At 36.1% G+C, this 21,558-nt stretch overlaps 2 protein-coding genes and 1 long non-coding RNA gene across 6 annotated transcripts; 2 read left to right on the top strand and 1 right to left on the bottom strand.

The window, feature by feature from the left end:
- The first annotated feature begins 553 nt into the window (after positions 1 to 553).
- LOC111380938 (C2 domain-containing protein At1g53590-like) lies at positions 554 to 8,411 on the top strand. 3 transcript variants are annotated; one of them, XR_002700259.1, is made up of 11 exons: positions 554 to 931; positions 1,152 to 1,247; positions 1,358 to 1,489; positions 1,844 to 1,996; positions 2,174 to 2,215; positions 2,363 to 2,411; positions 3,422 to 3,514; positions 3,584 to 3,767; positions 4,411 to 4,534; positions 6,260 to 7,478; positions 8,130 to 8,411. XR_002700259.1 is itself a non-coding variant. In XM_023004615.1 (10 exons), exons 2-10 carry the CDS (start codon positions 1,209 to 1,211, stop codon positions 7,262 to 7,264), a joined length of 1,821 nt encoding a protein of 606 aa, XP_022860383.1. In that variant the 5' UTR covers positions 554 to 931; positions 1,152 to 1,208; the 3' UTR covers positions 7,265 to 7,787. The 3 variants fall into 3 exon arrangements, 1 of the variants encoding a protein (XP_022860383.1); XR_002700258.1 differs by lacking the exon at positions 8,130 to 8,411 and adding an exon at positions 7,563 to 7,790; XM_023004615.1 differs by lacking the exon at positions 8,130 to 8,411 and having other exon boundaries at positions 6,260 to 7,787.
- A 983-nt stretch (positions 8,412 to 9,394) lies between these two features.
- Positions 9,395 to 15,289, top strand: LOC111380937 (C2 domain-containing protein At1g53590-like). 2 transcript variants are annotated; one of them, XM_023004613.1, is made up of 12 exons: positions 9,395 to 9,731; positions 9,838 to 9,912; positions 10,293 to 10,436; positions 10,688 to 10,783; positions 10,895 to 11,026; positions 11,552 to 11,704; positions 11,862 to 11,903; positions 12,097 to 12,145; positions 12,737 to 12,829; positions 12,903 to 13,086; positions 13,881 to 14,004; positions 14,161 to 15,289. In XM_023004613.1, exons 1-12 carry the CDS (start codon positions 9,603 to 9,605, stop codon positions 14,902 to 14,904), a joined length of 1,965 nt encoding a protein of 654 aa, XP_022860381.1. In that variant the 5' UTR covers positions 9,395 to 9,602; the 3' UTR covers positions 14,905 to 15,289. The 2 variants fall into 2 exon arrangements, with proteins under 2 accessions (XP_022860381.1, XP_022860382.1); XM_023004614.1 differs by lacking the exon at positions 10,293 to 10,436.
- A 147-nt stretch (positions 15,290 to 15,436) lies between these two features.
- On the bottom strand, positions 15,437 to 18,798 carry LOC111380939. The gene is made up of 2 exons (XR_002700260.1): positions 18,165 to 18,798; positions 15,437 to 17,048 (listed from the first exon to the last, which is right to left on the bottom strand). It is a non-coding gene; the product is annotated as an uncharacterized LOC111380939 (long non-coding RNA).
- Positions 18,799 to 21,558: the final 2,760 nt, after the last annotated feature.

The following is a 21,558-nucleotide window of genomic DNA, read 5'->3' as shown; positions in this document are numbered from 1 at the left end:
ATTATTCAATAATATAAGTTTAAGAGGTAAAATTAAAACAAGTTTAGTGATCAACATGAAACAAATATGTAAAACTGGGTATCCATAATGCAAATTTTAAAGGGCAGCATGTCCTAAATGTACAAGTTTATACAGCCAATTGTAGAAACTGCAATTGCACCAGATCTCCACCATTGAGTCCCCCCGTCGCCCACGTCTTATACGTGTCTTCGACACGTAGAACTTAACCGCCAGCCAGCGCTCCAGTTCTGTACAAAATAAATAAATAAATAAACTTCATCCTCCGGAAAAAATAAAAAAAAAAAAAAATACCCAAAAAGTCATCATCAATCTGAATATCTGGAATAGGGTTATGTAAATCTTGAATTTTGGGCGGTGTTGCTCTTTTCGCGGCATTCCTTAACACATACGACATCGTTTCTAATCGCCGGGAAAAACCCCATACCTTAGAAATTATAAACCATATATCTATACACTAACTATTGTATACACTAACTATAGATATCTATGGTGTGAACGTAATCAATAATGAACCTGCATGTGACTNTTTTTTTTTTCTTTTGATGGGGATGGGGGGTTAATTCAATAGAGAGAGGTGAATAAAGGAAAGAATTTTTTATGCTTTGATCTTTATGTCTGTGCATACACTTTAATCTTTATAAACGGTGGGGGCGTTGTTGAATAATTTTTTTTCTCTTTTTCCTTTTTAACTGGAGATGAACTACCATTTTAGTAGATCCATGTAAATGGAAGGCTTTTCAGTCTCTGTGTTCCCTTTTTTTGGTAGGTGCTCTCGGATTCGGAAACTGTGAAGTGGTTGAACCATGCTATTGAAAAGATATGGCTTGTCTGCGTGGAAGATATAATTTCTCAGAAAATTCTTCTCCCAATTGTTCCATGGTTTCTACAAAAATATAAACCTTGGACTGTGGTACGAGTTAAATCCAGCCTATTATGGTGATCATTTAATTGTTTACTGAAGTCATTTCTGGAAGACTTCGATGCTGGATTATGCTTCCATAACTAATGTTGATAAATGGTTATAGGGATGGTTAATTGTTTACAACTGTGGCTCTTGTGATTATCTTACACTGGGATCCTACTGCAGTTCTGATTTCAATTAACGAGAATCATATTTTGCATGTACGCAGAAGGATGCTGTGGTTCAGCATTTGTACTTGGGAAGATCCCCACCTATATTCACTGAAATGAGGGTGCTTCCGGAATCCAATGGTGATGATCACTTGGTATGTTAGGGTCACTAGTAACAGGGTTCTGAGTGTAAATACATTGGCTTTTGAGCTATATATGCATACACTCAGTGACAGCAATTTTAACATATATTCACTAACTGCAGGTGTTGGAATTGGGAATGAATTTTCGTACTGCAGATGATATGAGTGCTATAATTGCAGTGAAACTGACAAAAAGATTGGGTTTAGGACTGCGGGCAAAGTTGCATTTGTTAGGCATGCATGTTGAAGGAAAGGTAAGCAAAAGGTTATATCATGTAGTAAATAATTCTTCAATCAGTGCATCGATTTCTTGTATCGATCGTTAGAAAAGGTTATGGGTCATATGTTGCTTCGGATGAAATTTAGAATAATATTACATATTAAATCGTTTGGATATTGAAATGTATTATTTGCAAAAGTAGTAATCTTAGATTGTACAAATGTTAGAGAATTTGATATTTCGTTACCAGTTTTGTCCAATTCTAAGAAGATGCCTAGATGCATATTAAGCTATTGATTGCCAACCAGTGGCATTGTTTACATACACGATGAAATGACACAAGTACGACTGATTTCGAAGGAAGTCTTATGCACTCTCTCTCTTGCAGGTTTTGATTGGGGTAAAATTCCTTCCCTACTGGCCTTATCTTGGGCGTTTGCGGGTATGCTTTGCGGAGCCACCGTATTTTCAGATGATTGTGAAACCTATATTCTCTCATGGCCTTGATGTTACTGAACTTCCTGGGATTGCTGGATGGATAGTAAGTACATGTTATTATTACCACAACAAAAATTCCTTCTCTCTCACTCTCTTTTTATCATCCAAAGTCTAATCCAATCCCTCACCCTGAAAAAAAAAAATAGTAATTAATAAAAAGTTCCTCGTTTTTCTGCATCTGTTTGCCTAATAATTACATATTTTTTGTTTTATTGATTAGGATAATCTGCTGGCTCTTGCCTTCGAACAAACTCTTGTGCAGGTGAGATTACAGCTGGTTCCTCTTAGAAACATCTAATATGTTTATCCTCATATTCAAATCAGATAAGGCACAAGCACCATGTCTGTTCGAGATGCAAGAAGGGTTTCATAAAATGCTTTTGTACTCTAATTCTTTTTCATTTTGCAGCCCAATATGCTGGTGGTAGATGTCGAGAAATTTGCTTCACCTCAAAAAGGTTTAACTTTTACCAAGTATTTGATTTTAAAATCTTTGTTGCAAGTTGTTCGGTTTTATTTACCATGATACAATTTTCAAATCTAGTACTGGTTCATATGAGTCATGTCATTACCCTTTCTATGTAAACAACTTTGCTTCACGAGAGACTACTCAATTAAGTGATAATATGATTCGTCAATAGCCAATCAGGAAGAGTGTAGACCACTTAGATACTTTATAATTGGAGAGTCTAAGGGCCCATTTGGCATGTTTTCAAAAAGCTAAAAGTGACTTTTGAAAAGCCAAAAAGAGCTTTTGAGATTCAAAAGTTGCTTTTAGATTCATTTGGCTAATTTTGTTACAGTGTTTTTATAGTTTGAAGAGCTTTAAGAGGAAGTTGGTACAATGTGGATTTCTCTAAAAACACTTTCGAAATGAAAAGTGCTTTTAAATATTAATTTTCAAACAAAAATTAAGATAGCTTCTTTTAAAACTCTTCTACGAAAAGCAAAAGCTATGCCAAATCGGCTCTAAATCAATCCGAATTTTGTGACTGCACTGAAAAATTTATTCTGAAGTAGAAAGACCATTCTCAAAAATGGAGGATGTAGCACTGATAGTATAACATATTTATCCGTATTTTAATAGTTTCTACCAGAGTTTAAGGATGCTTAAGGTCAAGCATAAGTATTGTTCAATTTAATCACAAAAAAACTGGCAGAAGTCTAAATGGACCTTGGCTTGACTTTTTTGCGGTCTTAAATAGACCTTGTAGTTGTGTTATGAGGTCATTGAAAAGATGGGATACTGAGGTAATGAAAAAGAATGACTTTAACTGAAAAAGCTTAATCAATAATTAAATTCAGAATCAGTATTCCATTTTTTGTCAGTACATGTCAAACTCAATAGGATTAGATTTAAATCTGAGATCAAATTGAATAATAACATGCGCACTCAATACCACAGAATACGATTTCTTTCTGCAACATGTCTTTCGTTTACTATATTGATTTCTCTTTTATATGACAGAAAATTGGTTCTCAATTGATGCCAAGGAGCCTATTGCCTATGCCAAAGTGGAAGTTCTTGAAGCTGCTGACATGAAGCCATCAGACTTAAACGGTTAGTTTGAAGAACTCTGATTATTATATGCCTAAACTTTTTTTGATTGTAACTGGCAGTGATTCTCAGGGTTGGCTGATCCATATGTTAAGGGTCAGCTTGGCCCTTACAGATTTCGGACCAAGATTCAGAAGAAAAATTTATCTCCAAAATGGTACGAGGAATTCCAGATCCCTATCTGTACATGGGAATCACCAAATGTGCTCATCATCGAAGTTCGTGATAAGGATCATCTATTTGACGATGAATTGGGGTGTGTTCTTGTTACTTCAATATATATGCTGAATTATGCATGACAATTTTTGGAACGTTTTGTTTCTTAATGAAGTTTGATTGCTTACTGCTATGAAGGGGCCTGTGCTTTTTATTTGCTTTAAGTATCTGTGGTGTCTTGTCTCCCCTGTAAGATATTGTTATGTCTTAATTTTATTTACAGGCAATTTTGCAATTTGAAAAACTGCTTCAGCTCAATTCATCTTCTGGAAGCCTATGCTTTTGCTTATTTGTTCCCTTATCCCAGAGGATTCTGGAAAAGTTAATTGACATAATTATTCCAAAGAGTCAGTAGCATAAAACTTATTATTCTATTAGATTAACGAAAATAGTCCTGCTTTCCAATTGGCTATCCAATCCTCTTTCAACTGGTTTTAGTAATCTCTAACATCCCATATGTTATTTAAAATATAACTGTGTTCGATTCAAGAATTGATTGCATTTTTATTTTGGTTCCTTCTGATACTATTGCGGTCATTTTACGTACCAAGAGAGTAATGATTCTGATAATCACTAAAGCTTTACTTCTATATTTGAACTTCTCATAGAAGTTACTGTTCAGTGGTTTCAATTTCTTTTTACTGTTTTTGCATCTGTTTAAACTAATTATGCAAATGGTGCAGAGATTGTTCTGTAAACATCAATGATCTAAAGGATGGCCAGAGGCATGACATGTGGTTGTCCCTTGAGAACATAAAAATGGGAAGATTGCATCTTGCAATAACTGTGTCCGAAGCCAATACAAAGGTATTTTTTGTGTAGGGCCAATGAATGCAAAGCAAATTCTTAGATGCCTGACACTTCCTTTGAAGTTCACTCCATATTTCTCTTGTTTTTGAAACCCTAAATACTGGCAAGTGTTTGTTTATCTTAGGGCAGGATCCATTGTTTTTACTTTCAGCATTTTCAAAACAATTCCGGTTCTTTATCTATTCAATTGAACTATATTTATAAAAGAACAATTATATATAACAGGAAATGAATTTTGTTTTGTACTGCCACAATGAGTTAATGATGAATATAAATTTTCGATTATTAAATGATTTGAGTGTAATAACGAGAATAAATGCCATTGTTTTACTTTCTACATTTTCAAACAATTCCGTTTCTTTTCTATTTCATTGGATTAAATTTTAATGGAGAATTGTATAAAACAGGAAATGATTTTCGTTAACTGGGTATCTGCATCTGTCTCTGTGTGTGTCTGAATGCTTGTGTTTTTTCTTATATATATGAATTATCCAATAATACGATTAGTGGTTGAAGAGGGGGGCTGGCCTGTAGGTTTCAAAAATAGAAGTAGAAGAAAAGTTGGCTGCTGCTGTGCTGAAAAGGGAGTAAAATAATACAAGCAAATAAAAGAGTTTATTAAATATACTAGATTGTTACTTATCCTTTTATATCAAAATAAGCTCAAGTATTTTATTTTCATTATTTAATCAGTCCTCTGTCAAAATGGATATATATTGTAGCCTTACGGCTAGGGGAATGATTGGTAATAATCAATCTGATCACTCTTAGTAGATAAAATGATTTCTTTCACTGCTTAATCCCAAACAATTCGATTAGGAGTCAATACATAAAAATTCAATATACAGGGAATAGCAAGTCACATTTATCTTCAATATGTTATTTCCTTAAAAAAGAAAAAAAGAAAAAAATGATTTCATGATACTTGTTTAATCTGATCATTTTACCATTATTTTTTCTTCATAATCTGAAGACGTGTAGAAGCTTCTCAAGGAAATATGCTTGAATGTTAGATTTGGAGATGTCATTGGACATGCATAAATTGGGAAAATGACGTACATTGCCAACCGTTTGTGCCTTAATTTCATTACCAGAATTTTGTTCCCAACTTTTATTCAATGTTAATTCATTGTTAAAACCCACGAATTACATCTATACTTCTGAAGTCATGATGGGAGCAATATAAATTAAGTGCTAGCTTACAACACTATTTTCAAACAGAATCTGATGGTGCCAAACTGCCAATGATTAAGATATTAGGACTTCGGATAAAAGACGAAAATTTGGGATGTGGCCTATGTATGGTTATGTTTATAAGCTGATATAAAAACTTCAATACACTTTTTATCTGCACATTTCAATGGGCCCACAAGGACTGCCCACTTATTCACCACTCATTTCTATCATTTATACTCTTAAACCGTTTATAAACACTTCCTAAACATGCTTGTAGTTAGTTTTCTGGCCATCTCTTTCAGAGACGATGCATATATTGGTCTCTGGAATTAACGTTAATTTTGTGATATTGAAGCATTGTGGCTCTGTACCTTATTGTTTATAGAATATACTGGATTGCCTTTAGTTGGGGTATGGCAGAAGGTTTGATCTGGAATGAAACGGGCTTAAAGTGCTAGAATGTGATGCTGTTTTACATTTAAATTTACTGTCAAATGGATGATGCAGTATGACTTCTAAGATGCTGAAGTCACTGATTGTTTGCAGCGTGCAGAAAACACATGCGACGCAGAAGGTTTTGACGATGAGCACAGGGGAAATTCAGTCGCAGCTGATGCTGCTCAGAGAGGCTCCTCATCTAGATCATCTGAGAAGTCCCCGAAAGTTGCAGACAAGTTTGAGCCGATTGACATTGAAGGGCAACGAGGGACTGGGATTTGGATTCATCAGCCAGGTAATGAGGTTGCACAAGTGTGGGAGCCACGAAAGGGGAAGAGTAGGCACCTTGAAACTCATCGCCTTGATGGACAAGTTCAGGCCGAGGGTGGTGATTCAATTGGCTCCCGAGCATCGACCTCCAGTAGCATTGATGAAAGTGTAGATGCTAAAAGGCCACGTTCAATAAATCCAGTTCGACAGGGTTTACGAAAGCTCAGCTCAGTGTTCCACAGGAGCCCACGAACCCCACGAACCCTACAAACCGAGGAGAAATCCAAGTGTCTCATTGAGCCCGAGCCTGAGCCTGAGCCTGTATCATCTCCTCACGCTAACATTAGGGCCTTAAATAGCAAGGATATTGGCGTGAAATTGATAATAGATGATACTGTTGCTACTCCATATTCTGCAAAGGCTCTAATAGAGAAAGAGAGTCGAGAGCCAAGTGCGCTGGACAGCCCACTAGAAGTGCATGCGAAGGATATTGATAAAGGCATATTGAAGCATTCTGGAAAAAGCTTGAAATCCACCTTTTCACGGAAAGAATCAAGGATATCTGAAACTGACTCGGGATCAACACCATCAGATAATGACAATGCTTCACATCATGATTCTTCTGATGACTCGTCTCTTCTATCATCAACAGACGTACCAATTGGGGTTACTAGTTTAGTTATTCCAGGTTCAAATGTTTCTGTTGCAGCATCTCGTTCTGACAATAACTCTTTCAAGACCAAGGACAATATCAATCATATGGAAGCCCTTTATGGTTCGAATTCTTTCAAGTCTAAGGATGATATTGTTCAGACTCAAAATGAGCCGACAGTAAACAAGTAATATGGAACAGAAAAGTCATTCTAGAAGGAAATGAGCCTACATAAATAGTATGGACCAAAAAACGGAAGTCATTCCAAAAGATTGTGAGACAATAAGCTGATAATCAATCTGAAAAAACGATCTGGTTTAGTCATAGATATGACGGAGTGGATTAAGTTGTTAGAATACTTTGAGAAGGTTTGTGCAGTAACATGTTCGGATTGAAATGCCTTAGGTAATCGTTTTGTTTTGTTTTTTTTCCCCTTTTGTTTGCGTACGCTTTTAGCCGATTGTTTATGTTGTTTTGTTGTTATTTCAGGTGTATATGGTGTTCTATATGTTGATTTTTCTTAGCAGAAGTTTTTTCTTTCGAGATGTTTGTGCAGTAATCGTAAATGTTGCTTACAAAACTTTCTGTAAATTTGTGCACATTTGGGGAAACTTGTACTGTATGTTTCAACATTCTATTAGACATTGCAATAGGCAAATGTGATTATCACTTTGTTACCTACCTTATCTATTTTAACTAGGACAGTATGTTCCATTACTTGTTTGGAATGGTTTTTCTGTTGTCACCAAAGGTGAATTCTTGCTAATAGCGTTGGTCGAGTGCCATATGAATCACTTTATCATAATACAAATATTGTGAATATGAATTTAGCTACAGCATGAATATTTGGTGCATGGCTAATGAAAGTCACCATAGATTTAGTCAATGTCCTCGTCATTTTCCTGCTATGATAATCAACGGTGCAATTTCATCATATTTTGAAGTTTTTATATGCAATTGCAGGGTCGATTTTGTTGCATTATGTAGAGCAGATAGAGAGAATCCTGGTTGGTTGGTTTGGAAAATCACGTTTAAGCTTTTATATACAAATTGCAGGTCCATTTTGTCGCATCATGGAGGGAAGATAGATCACAGAGGTTTGGAAAATCATGGGAGAGGCGAACTAGGCGAAATGATATAATCCAAAATATATTTTTTGTTTATCTAATCTCGTCTACAAGGCGAAAATTTTTAGCCCCCATTTGGCAGCTATTAATTTCCATTAAATCGCATTTTCAACTCATTATCGTTTTGCTTTAGTATTCAACATAATGCATTGTCTATCACATGTAGTAAAACTTTAATTGTCCATCCAACTGTTGGAGGACATTTTGACAATTAAGCCCTTGGTTTTGACGGGGGCAAAAAAATGAAAAATTTATTAGTGATAGGTCACTGCAACAGTACAAGTGAAAGAATTTACAATCAAATATTAGCGATCAATTTAGAATATGGTCCCACGTTGTATGTGGTCTTTCTGAGTATTTTATTGTTAAACACAATCAAGATTTTTTCAATTAATCAGTCTATTTGGCAAATAAATAGTAGTTGTATCTATTAATATGTATGGTTTTAGACAATCAATAATGATTTACTTTTTAAGAATTCAGCTATTTGATCGATCCACTTACATTTATTATGTCAATTTTATTTACTACTGTTGAAATTATAGTTCTTACTTACAGTGATATTTTTTTTTTTTTTAAAAGAGAGAGAGAGAAAAAAAAGATATAATGGGGGCCAAACGGGAGCTTAACTAGTAGCAGCCCACATATTTCGCCCCCACATTTGTTGGCGGGTGCTTGCCCGTAACGAATTTGCGAAGTAAAAGTAGTATCAAACTTCGTAAATGAGTCACATATATGTTATAATTGTTATTTTTGGAGTTTATGGACATTAAACAAATTAATAGAGAATGCTAAAAAGTACTGTGCCAATGAAGGTCGGCCAGTTCTGTTTTCCCTCGATAACGGTGCACAACCCCAAACGTTAGGGACTCAAAAGTCTGATTTTAAAGCTTGGGGATGCGTTTTCTTTATGTCTAAATGTTGGAGACTATTTATGCAGTATGTTATAATTGTTATTTTTGGAGTTTATGGACATTAAACAAATTAATAGAGAATGCTAAAAAGTACTGTGCCAATGAAGGTCGGCCAGTTCTGTTTTCCCTCGATAACGGTGCACAACGCCAAACGTTAGGGACTCAAAAGTCTGATTTTAAAGCTTGGGGATGCGTTTTCTTTATGTCTAAATGTTGGAGACTATTTATGCAAATTTTTTGGGGATAGAAACCAGACGAAAGAAGAAATCCTCCAATCATCTTCAATCTGAATTGTAGCCGAAAAAGAAATGTCTTGGTCAGCGTCTGGCTTTTCCGCCAAATTCATTTACCTTGCATTATTTATGTATTTTTTTAATATATATTTATGGAAAATTGGGAATGAATGTAATTGATGGCCAATTATATATCTATACATGCATGTTTGTATATTAAGTTGATCTTGTAAAGTGTTGATTTCAATTTGGAAGATGGGTAGTATATTGGAGGTAAAATTAATTCATCATATATGCTTAGTGCTGCTTTTGCTATGGTTACTCAATTCTGTCAACTGTTGCCACCCAGTTGCCTACATTCTTTCCCTCGTCTATCTCTATCATGTGAGTTCATTCATCTGTGTAGACAACAGCTTTTTTGCGATTTCTTCTTCTTCTTTTTTTCGAAAAGTAATTTAAATATGGAGTTATTTCTATGTTGAATTTGAAGGTCCATGAGCGGTATGTGATGAGATTGAGAGGCAAAGTGCGGTTTGAGGACAGAAGACAATCCAATCAAAAACGGGTAGAAAATGTTATTTCTTCAATTTTTCTTTGTCTAGTTGATGATCAAAATGCCAGTGCCACTCCTCTTCTTTTTCTTTTTCTTTTTTTTTTCCTTTTTTCTTTTTCTTATGTAGGGAAAAAAGGGAAATTAGGAAAAGAAGTAAAATAACCCAAAAAAGAAGTGAAAATGGATACACACACACACACACACATATTTTTTTATTTTATTTTTTTTATCTTTTATTTTTTTAATTTGATATTTTTCTCTGTGCATACTCTTTGTTGTTGGTGGGCCTTTCTGAATAATTCATTTTCTTCATGGGAGTTTAAACTTTGTTTTAGTAGATTCATGTGAACGGGAAGCTCTTGAGTATTTGTATTTCCTACTTTCTTTGGTAGGTGCTTTCACAATTTGAGACAGTGAGGTGGTTGAACTATGCTATTGAAAAAATCTGGCTTGTCTGCGTGGAACAGATCGTTTCTCAGAAAATTCTTCTCCCTATTGTTCCATGGTTCCTGCAAAAATATAAACCTTGGATAGTGGTACGAGTTATTTTGGCATCATTTAATTTCTTACCAAATTCATTTCTGGAAGACTTCAATGCTGGAGTACACTTCCATTTTCTGTTTTATGGTGTGTTATTTGGAAATTAAGTTAGTTTTAACTGTGAGAATCATCACTGGATGGTAATGGGTTGCAACTGTGGCTGTTGTGATAATCTGACTCTAGGAGCCTCGGACCCTGCTTAGATTTCATTTTTAATTAATGAGAATAATATTTTGCATGTATCCAGAATGATGCTGTTGTTCAGCATTTGTACTTGGGAAGATCCCCACCTATATTCACCGAAATGAGGGTGCTTCGAGAATCCAATGGAGACGATCACTTGGTATGCCAGGATCACTAGAAAACAGTTATCTTTGCTCATACAGTGCCTTTTGAGCCTTTTTAGTGTATATTCCCTGGTACATCAACTTTAATGTATATCTGCTAACTGCAGGTGTTGGAATTGGGAATGAATTTTCTTACTGCAGATGATATGAGTGCGAAACTTGCCCTGACAGTGAAGAAAAGATTGGGTTTAGGAATGTGTGCAGCATTGCATTTGTTAGGCATGCATGTTGAAGGAAAGGTTTGTGGAAGTAACATCAATGCTTCAGTCAGTGCATCAGACTCTATAAAAAGTTTGAAAAGTTTATGGGTCTTATGTTGATTCTCATGAAATTTAGAATTAATATCACATTATACTTTTGTCAAAAATATATCTCTTTTAGATTACTTTAATTTTTTCACTTGTTTGGATTTTGAAATTAGCCCTTGTTTGGGCTCCATTTTAATGGAAATTTGGGGGAAAATGAGTTTTAGAATAGTGATTTTTTGGAGAAAGTGCAGTTGAAAATGAGTTTTTAAAAATGAGTTTATGAAAAAATGGGGGCCAAACATAGGCATATTTTTTGCAAAAATAGTCATCCTAGATTATACAAATCTTATTAGTATTTGACGTTTTGTAAACATGTCCAAATCTCAGAAGATTGCAATTTTAGCTTAAGTGGGATAATGAGTATTGGCCTTGTTGATCATAACCAGTGGGGAATGTTTTACCTACCCGACGAATTGACACGTTTGGTGGAAGATTTATGCACTTTCTATCTTGTAGGTATTGATTGGGGTGAAGTTCATTAGCAAGTGGCCCTTTCTTGGGCGTCTGCGTGTATGCTTTGCTGAGCCACCATATTTTCAGATGAATGCAAAGCCAATATTCTCTCATGGGTTTGATGTTACAGAACTTCCTGGGATAGCTGGATGGCTAGTAAGTACATTTTATTACCACCGCTATTAATCCTTCTGTCTATTTATCCATAGTGTTACCCCGCACCTATTCCCCTAGAAAACAATAACGATTAAAATATTCCTTCTTTCCCTATGCATTTGTCTGCCTAATTACAAGCATTTTTTTTCTTGATTAGGATAATCTTCTGGCCCTTGCCTTCGAGCAAACTCTAGTGCAGGTCAGACTATTAGCTTAGTTCCTAGTATATAAACTAGCCTAACACGTATGTTCATTTTTCTTCTTTTAGTTGTTTTTAGCATAAGGAGTATTTTTATTCCTTTTCAAATCAGATTACCACCACTGTGTAGGTTTGAGATGCTAGAAGCATTCCATAATATGTCTTTGTTGTCTAATTCTTTGTAAATTTGCAGCCCAATATGCTGGTGGTTGATGTTGAGAAATTCACTTCACCTCAGCAAGGTTTTAACTTTGACTTGGTATTTGATTTTCAAGTGCTTGTTGCAAGGAGTTGGGTTTTATTTGTCATGATATTATTTCAAATCTAATGCAAGTTCATATGATTCAGGTAAGTCTGTTTTAGATAAAAAGAACTTTGGTTTACAAGATACTAACAGTTAAGTGATAATATGATCTGTCAATAGCCAATCAGGAAGAGTGTAGGCTTCTCTATGGAAACTTTACAATTTTCCTTGGAAGAGAGAGTCTATATAGATGCCAGATGTATGACTGCACCCATAAAATTTTTGGAAGCCCAGCAAAGAAAAACATTTGGAATTCCAGGTGTTTTATTTGGGGGTTCCCATCACTCTGTTTGGTTCAGTTATAATACAACGAATGTCATCAATAAATGCACAATTGGTACATATGTTGCTTCTTGTCAGTATATGTCAAACTCAATAGATATTAGATTTGGTTCTGGGATCAAATTGAATAATAATGTGGGTACTTAATAGTCAATACCACAGTTTATTTTTTTATTTTTTATTTTTTTTGTGCGCTAAATTTAATATCTTTCCTTCAATTTATTGATTTGTCTTCTATTTATATTAGAAAATTTTTCCTCGTTTGATGCTGAGGAGCCTGTTGCTTATGCTATAGTGGAAATTCTTGAAGCAGCTGACATGAAGCCATCAGAATTAAATGGTTAGTTTGAAGTACTCTGATAGTTATAAAATATTCCAGAAATTGTGTGATTCTAACTGGTGGTGATTCTCAGGATGGGCTGTTCCATATGTGAAGGGACAACTTGGCCCTTATAGATTTCATACTAAGCCTCAGAAGGAAAGTTTGGCTCCGCAATGGCATGAGGAATTCGAGATCCCTATCAATACATGGGATTCACCAAATGTGCTCATCATCGAAGTTCGTGACGAGGACCATTTTGTTGATGACGTATTGGGGTGTGTTCTTGCTACTTCAAAATAGCACATTTCACTGAATCATGCATGATATTTTCTGGACGTTATGTTTCTAAATGAAGATATGATTTTTTACTGTTATGAAGTGGGATTATGCTTTTTATTCCCTGAGTACCTGTGGTGTCTCCCCTTTAAGATATTTTCTGTCTTGGATCCTTTCTTATTCATTCTACTCACAGACTTTAGTTTTCAGCTTAGAAAAGCTACTTCACATCTATTGATCTCTGAAACTTATGTTTTTGCTCATCTTTTCCCTTATCCCGAAGGTGTTTGACTGTGCCTAAAAGCAGCTGCTTTTGTTGGCTGCATGTAGAGTCGTGCTTAAAGGAAAATTGTCCTGCTTTCTAGTTAGTGAGTCCAAGCCTCTTTCAACTATTTTTTGATTGCAATTTTATTTTGGTTTATTATAGCAGAGCGAATGAACAAAAATCCAACCTAATATGAATATCCTTCAACTGTTATATCTGTACCTATTCAAATCTCATTAACAGATGATCAAATAACATATTTATATTTGTTATGGAATCGATGTATTTTTCTTTGCTTTGAATCTGGTTTGGAAATACTCCTTAATAGACAAAATATTCCTTTTATGTCAATGCCAACTGAATCAATGTTATTAGCTACTATCCTTTTTTGTCATTTTACATGCCTATAGAGCGATAACAACGAGCTTCACTGCTTTGTTTCAACTGCTCACAGAAGCTACTGTCTGAGTATCCATTTTCTTTGTGCCTTTTGCATTTACTTTAAACTAATTGTACAAAATGGCGCAGAGATTGTTCTGTAACAATCAACGATCTTAGGGATGGCAAGAGGCATGACATGTGGCTGTTCCTTGAGAACGTAAATAATGGAAGATTGCATCTTGCAGTAACTGTGTCTGCGCGCACTGCAAAGGTAACTTTTGTTTGTATATGTTTATGCGAGATAAATGTGCTGAAATTGCTTAGATGCCTGGTACTTCTTGAAGGTTACACTTTATTATATTCCCAAATTGTATATGGTTATACAAATTGTCAAATAAGGCGTTTTTGTTTTTGTTTTTCTACTTAGAGAACAGTTACGGATGAGTTTGAGCCAATTGATATCAAAGGGCGACAGGATACTGGGATTTGGATTCATCATCCACGTCGAGAGGTTGTACCAATGTGTGAGCAACGGAAGGGTAAGAGCCAGCACCTTGAAATTCATCACCTTGAGGGTCGCCAACTTCAGAATGAGGGTGCTGATCCAATTGGCTCTCCACCATTGACCTTCAGTCCAAATGGCAGTAGCAGCACTGATGGAAGTGTGGATGCTAATAAACCTCTGTCAACGAATTCAATTTGGAAGGGTTTACGAAAGCTCAGGTTGGTGTTTCACAGGGGTACAAGAACCACGGACAAATCCAATTGTCTTGTTGAGCCTGAACTGTCTCCACCCGATAATTTTAACGCGTTGAATAACAAGGAAATTGACACGAAATTGATACTAGAGGATACCATTGCTGCTCCATATTCTGCAGAGACGCAAAAAGATGATGAGAAAGAGAATGGAAAAAGCTTAATGTATGACCTTCCGCGGAAAGAATCTGGGCAGTTTAAAGCCGAATACAGATCAACTCCATCAGATAATGACACTGCTTCGCTGTGTGACTCTTCCAATTACTCATCTCCTCCATCAGCAACAGATGTCCCACTTGAGGTTACAGAATCAGTCGTTTCTAGTGCAGCATCTCATTGTGGAAATAACTCTTTCAAGTCCAAGGACGATATCAATCAGACAGAGGAGGCCTTCTCTGGTACTAGTTCAAAATGAGCTGCAGTAAATGATACGGAACAGGTAACCAGAGTCATTCCAGAAGATTCTGAGAGCGATGGACTGATAACTAATCTGAAGTAGTCTCTGCTTGTTGTGCACTTTTTAGCAGATTCTAAATTCTACACAACATATTCAAGCAGAAGCTTTTACTTTTGGAGAAGCATGTGCAGTATTTGTAAACTTTGCTCATAAGTTTGTTAATTATAGAGTTTGGGGATGTTTATTTCTTAAGTACTATCTAACTGTGTTTCTTTGGGAAGAGGTGAAATTAGTGTGCTCTCTCGACAAGAGTTCACTATTATGGCTATCTAATAGTGATTTCATTGCCGAGAAACTCGAAAGCATCTAAATGATGTCAACTAGGTATGGCTTTTTTCTTGTATGTTTTACTCTGTTTACATCACTTTTATAAACACGAGCTTCTTTAAGTGTGCACATAACATAAGATTTTGTTCCAACCAAATTAGAATCTTAATCTAGCTTATTCTACATCCTTGGAAGGTGCAAGATGAAAACAAGAAACTCTTAGTCAAGCTTACGGCAAGAGTGACTTTTATTCAAGGTTCAAGAGAAAGTAGAGTAATTGACGGCCCATGGTGCTTTTACAAAAGAAAAATATACCACGAGGGTGCCCTATGGGCAGGCACACTAGTAAAGCAAGGTTCTATACGAAACATCAGAGGTTCGAATCTCCGTGACAGCTGGAAAACAGCATTTATATTAAAAGACGGACGTCCTATGGAGGCAAAATTATGATACACTTCGCAGCTCCTCCGGAGGTCCTGTTCGCTGCCAGTCCTCGGAATTAATTGGGTGGGCGAAGCTAGAATACCCGAGTCACCAAATATATATACACGCACACTACGAGGATGATTGGCAGTATAATGCATTGGCCATCATTATAGTCTTTCATGTCTCTAATAATTTTCCAGATATATTTGCACTTTCAAGTTTCATCAAGATAAGGAAACAACATTCTGCCAGTAAAACGTATATTTCCCACTCTATAGAAGCAGACTAGATTTGCAGAGTATAATTTCCCCAGATGTTTTCTTAAGCAACAGGATCATCAAAAGACCTCTCCCCACTAGGAATTTCGAGCACCTCTTGTACCTCGTTGGATCACAAGAAAAAAGCAAGCAATGGTAACTTGGTTTGCTAAGAACTTGAACAATCCAATTCTCTGATTAATTGAATCTCGTGTAGGAACAATCCTCTTGCATATCAGGTTTCAGCTACGTTGCTCAACTCTCCAGCAGATCCAAGGTGTGCACGGCAATCCTGGAAACATCCTAACATCTTCTCAAAAAACTGAAAATTCACCACCTTCATCTGTTCCTTTCGTTCCTGAACTTGCGGAGTAATCTATATCCTTATTCTGCAGGAAGGTGAGCAAGTACAAGTTTGAACCAGTGCTTGTCAAAAGTTGGATTGAGATCTCAGATCATTTGAACAGTAAAACTGTATTCACCCTCACTATTGAACGTGCGCATATCCCCTCAGTTGTTTCAATAATGTAACCAGAGAAATGGAAGTCTTCAACAAAGGTTGTAGCAGCTTTCACTGCTTCTCCAGAGGCTGCAGACAGATCTGTCAGCTACCTTGGTAGGACACATAGCATAGCAATAGTTAAACATTGTGATGACCTTTAGGTTCGCATAAGATGTGTTCTTGATAATTTCTTTGTACGAAATATGATCAGAATTAGCAATATGACCATTCAAGAACACATAATGAAGAACTCACTCCCATATTCGCTTTTTTGGCACAAATCCATGCCTTACCATTTTCCTGGATGCCCAATCTAAATCTTCCACAAGATTCTCGATACAAAAACCATGTATCAGCAAACTTTTAAGACTCAAAGCTTGGTATCACCCCTTTGTCAGTCATCTTCTTCATAAAATCCTTCGCTTCAACAAACCTCTTCGCATCAAGCAAACAATACAAAACCTCTTGATAAGTCCCAGAATTTGGATCACACCCTTTAAGCATCATTCTATCGAAAAGCTTAATCCCCTCTTCAACTCTCCTTTGTTTCCTGAGCACCAAATTCAAGATATTAAACACTAATATATCTGGCTTCACACCCTCTGTCCTTTCCAATGAAGGCTTCATCAACGCGACCACGCTCACAAAGCCTGTGCATCATAGTAAAAAAAGGTATGCATTAGGCCTGCATTTTTGCTTAAGAAATTCATCGAGCACAGAAAAAGCAACTTCATTTGGTTTGTAGTCTTTGCAGCCTGAAATTTTGAGTAAAGCGAGGAAGTATTAAATTTGGGTCTTAGAGGTTTCCGAAAATCTTGATGACTTCAGATGGGCTTAACCAGTCTTTGTGGCTGAAAATATTTGGATTCTTGTCAAGATTATCAGGGTTTTGGAGTGATCTGGAGGAGGAAAATTAATGGAAAGGTAATGAAAATATTAGTCTTCGGTGGCTAGTTGAGGAAAAGAGAGAAATTTGGAAGACTAGTCGGCGGATTTTGGGTACATGAACAAGAAAGGGATACCAAATCATTGTTTTTCTGATGAAAGGTAACAAAATACTTATTATTTGCATCCACTCTTCCCATTGAAACTTTCACCGCCTATAATTCTTATCCCCTTTCAATGATTCTCAGCCATGAAATTTTACAGTCCAGGCTGCAGTAAACGTGAAAAAATAAGACAAATTTTATTTCCGTAAAAGGTACGGTAGGAGAAGAGAAAGTCTGACGCCCGAACTAAATTAGACAATGTCTTAAACAGAGAATTTCCGTACACTTCTCTTTCACAGAAGCAGTATATCTTAGCTGTCCATTTTCAAAACGTATATAATAAAAAGAAAAATAGATCCTCCCATGCAATTTAGAGTATAATCACCCATTCCACTGGAGCTTAACTGAAGAATGTGCCATATGGAAATGGTGGTCGTTAGTAAGGTGTGATGAGAGTTAAACACTAAAACTAACATTCCAAGCAACACTTGTATGTTAAACCAAGTATTACTCATGTGCACATGAAGCAGCAGATCATACCTAGACTCATCATGTGCATTATAAGAAACTTAAAAGGTAATTTTAATACATAAACAACCAATCTGATCAACGTGAACTTTTATATAAATAGCAATGGTTAATCTAATAATGGATGGAGAGGGGAATCGGAAAAAAGGAGGAAATCAATGGTTTCACATATCTCGGATGCTCGGCACAGGCACAATTTGGCCGCACCAGGAGATACATCTGGATACTGAAAAAACCCATCATCAGTACCTGTTATAATTCATCATCTTCCTCTCTCTATCCACTTGGTCCCGTTGAAATATCTTCCTAGAAGTTTAATTGAAATAAATTGACACCACAATTCTATTCTTTTCTTCTAATTTCCAAGATAAAGTACTTACAACCTTCTTACCTAAAAATATACAAAATGGTACACCACTGCAGAAAATCATATTTCAAAATAAATATACTACGCACATACATGCACTCAGATGAGTAAGGCAATCAAAACATCATATTCACGCCACTAATTTAGACCGCCAGCAGAAATAAATCTGGGCAATCAATTGGCACAGTATCTGAAAGCCGCACTTGTTTCCTCATGGCCATGCACTCGTGCTAATGATTATGAGGTGTAGTCTTTAAAATTCTAGACAATAAGATTAAAATTGTATAATATAGAAAGCAAGATTTTAAAAATCCAGCAGACTATTTAAGAGAATTGAGAATAGGCTTCGATTAGGGTTTTAAAATAGGACCAAGATGAGAAGCCTACTCACTGGTATTCGAAGAGAATTATTTGGGGTTTCTGATATGCGCCGCCATGCCCTTTTTGTGTTCAAATTCCGGATCCTCTTTTGCCTTTGATGTATTACGAGCGATAAAACCTCGGGTGAATGTGAACTGTTGGAAACCCTTTGTTTAGCCTTTAACGACCTTTACAAATTTAAATTGTTTTCGCCAACGCTCATAATAAAATATTTTACATACAAATCAATTAAAAAAAATTATAATTTAACTACACATTTTTTAAAAATACTATACAAAACTTTTTAATTTTACAATTTTGCTATGTGTATAGCATATTTGTACATCAATTTTGACAGCCCTCTCACATGAAGTCAGATCTACCATTATTTTAATTTCAAACCCCACCACCTCATGTGAGAGGACTATCAACAATGGTTTACAAATATTCTATACACGTAACAAAATTCATTTTTCTAATAATATGTGTCAAACAAGGCCATAATCCAAACCAGATTGATTATGGGCCGACATTAGGGTGGCAAATGGGTTGAATTGTTTGTCGGCTTGGTCTATGGACGACTTTGACTCGTTTTGAAACAACACATGGTTCAAATTGAGTTCACATTTTTTCATGGGTTGAGCAAGCTCGGCTAGGGAACGGCTTGTCGGAGCTCGTGGGCACGAGTTGGTTCGTTAGAACTCATGGATTGATGTATTTTTTGACTTGTTTTATTATTTTTTAGAAAATTGTTTATTTTAGGCTTATTTTGTTAATTATTTTTTCAAAAAATAAAAATAAAAAAACACACAATCGACTCATTTATGACTCGGTTCATGAGATCGACTAAATTGAATCCTTATTTTGGACATGAGCCGAGCTCCTCTCATTCATAAGGTCAAGTTGAACTTTGGCGTTTAAGGATCGAGTCGACTTTGCTCGATCCATTGATGCTCCTAATGAGGACAAACTATGCTATGATCTCTCGCTTGAAGCGGGAGACCTTGTTGAGTTAGATTCTTTATGGTATGAGGTTTGAATAACCTATTTATCTCATGTACCAAAATCATATATGAATTTAATTTTGTGCTAGAATCCTGCATGAACTCAATTATTATGAATTAAATTTCCATTATCAAAAATAACTAAACAATTTGCATGGCATACATGAATTACATCTTATGAAAATTTTCATATATGAGAGATTAAGTATGATCCATTTCAAAAACAAAGAAATAAGGTTTAAAGCTTCAAAAATAAAATAATAGTTAAATTTTATTTATTAAGATCACGACTCTATACAATTTGGTCAAAATATTGAATTAGTTGGTTATAAAGCACTTATTCGGACACAAATCAAAAATTTTATGTATCACAATTTAATCATCGATCACAAATTACAAAATTTGTGAGTCGCAACTTATTTAACGGTCACAAATTATAAAATAAATTGATCATGTGTTATTTCTTGATCATAATTTAATAAATTATGAGTCACAATCATATTCTTTAAGTTATGTATTAACTATTGATCACAAATTAATCAATTTTTTTTATATCACAATCAACCAAATAATTGATCACAAATATCTCACCCTATCTACAATCGCGCCACTACCACAAATCACCTAAATAGTTAGTTACAAATATCACCTACCCCACACCCGAACCTATTAATCGATCCCAATCCCCATTCCACCAGGGGACACCAATAGAACTTAGCGTCGTAGACGCCACCACCATCGCACCACACGGCCCACACCACACACTCCCAAATTGTCGACCAAGAAGATTGGAAGAATAAACCAACCTAAAACCATCGTCGCTAAGCCTATCCAACTGCAGCATCGCAAATTGCAAACACGACTACCATAACCGTAAAACTACCACTACACCGCACACCATCATTGCATACTCCCAAAACTCTGACCAAGTAGATTGGAGAAAGAAACCAACCCAAAACCCCTAAAAAAATCATGCTATCCCCCCACTTCCACCTACCCACCCACCCACCGCACCCCCACTACCAACACCATGACTAGCATCACTATACACACCACATCACGCACAGAACACCATCGCATAGATCCACACACACCACAGCATGCACAGATCGCCACCGCTCATACCATTACAAACCAAGCACCACCGTACACCATAGATTCACACCTTTTTATGTTAGACACAGAGACCCGCAACCACCACACCCCCACTACCAACACCATGACTAGCATCACTGTACACACCACATCACGGACAGAACACCATCGAATTGATCCACACACACCACAGCATGCACAGATCACCACCACTCATACCATTACAAACCAAGCACCATCGTTCACCACAGATTTACACATTTTTATGTTAGACATAGAGACCCGTAACCACTAGAAAGTAGCTTTTGAGGCTGGGACAAATGAACGAATCATGGGTCAATCGTTACTGACGATAATGACGATGAAGACGATTGGGAACTGGGATGCCGACGACTAAAAGTTGTGATGTGTGTGAGAGAGAAAGGAGAGGAAAGCAATTAGGGTTTGTAATGAAATTTGGTGTTATTATTAGCCCCCGTTTCGTCCTTGTCAATTTTCATTTCATTATATTTTTTTTTTCTCTTTTATATTCAACAATCTAATCTTTCATAAAATAATATTACAATAAATATAAAAAATTTCTTTTTTTTAATTACTCATTTAAAAAAAAACATTATTACATCTGACTCGAGCATTCATGTACAGCCCGAGGTGTTTACCCTGACCATACATGTTCCCAAAACCCTCAAAGGTTGGGCTTTATGTAGGTCGGGCTTACAAGGTCGGGCCAACCAACTCTTCCTAAATTGCCCAATTTGAGGTTGGGCCTATAGATTTAGGTCGGGTTTCACTGTCCACTACAGGCCACGTGTCCGGT

Source organism: Olea europaea, unplaced genomic scaffold (assembly GCF_002742605.1).
Source record: "Olea europaea var. sylvestris unplaced genomic scaffold, O_europaea_v1 scaffold2231, whole genome shotgun sequence".
In the NCBI taxonomy this organism is placed as follows: Eukaryota; Viridiplantae; Streptophyta; class Magnoliopsida; order Lamiales; family Oleaceae; genus Olea; species Olea europaea.
This window is presented reverse-complemented; position numbering and strand designations above follow the sequence as displayed.

Excerpts from the sequence above, each read along its gene's own strand:
- LOC111380938 (XM_023004615.1), top strand. The coding sequence starts at position 1,209 with ATGAGGGTGCTTCCGGAATCCAATGGTGATGATCACTTG. Across the intron at positions 1,248-1,357 it reads CCAATGGTGATGATCACTTG|GTGTTGGAATTGGGAATGAA; the intron begins GTATGTTAGGGT and ends CACTAACTGCAG. Across the intron at positions 1,490-1,843 it reads GCATGCATGTTGAAGGAAAG|GTTTTGATTGGGGTAAAATT; the intron begins GTAAGCAAAAGG and ends TCTCTCTTGCAG.
- LOC111380937 (XM_023004613.1), top strand. The coding sequence starts at position 9,603 with ATGGGTAGTATATTGGAGGTAAAATTAATTCATCATATATGCTTAGTG. Across the intron at positions 11,705-11,861 it reads CTGGGATAGCTGGATGGCTA|GATAATCTTCTGGCCCTTGC; the intron begins GTAAGTACATTT and ends TTTCTTGATTAG. Across the intron at positions 13,087-13,880 it reads TTTGTTGATGACGTATTGGG|AGATTGTTCTGTAACAATCA; the intron begins GTGTGTTCTTGC and ends AAAATGGCGCAG.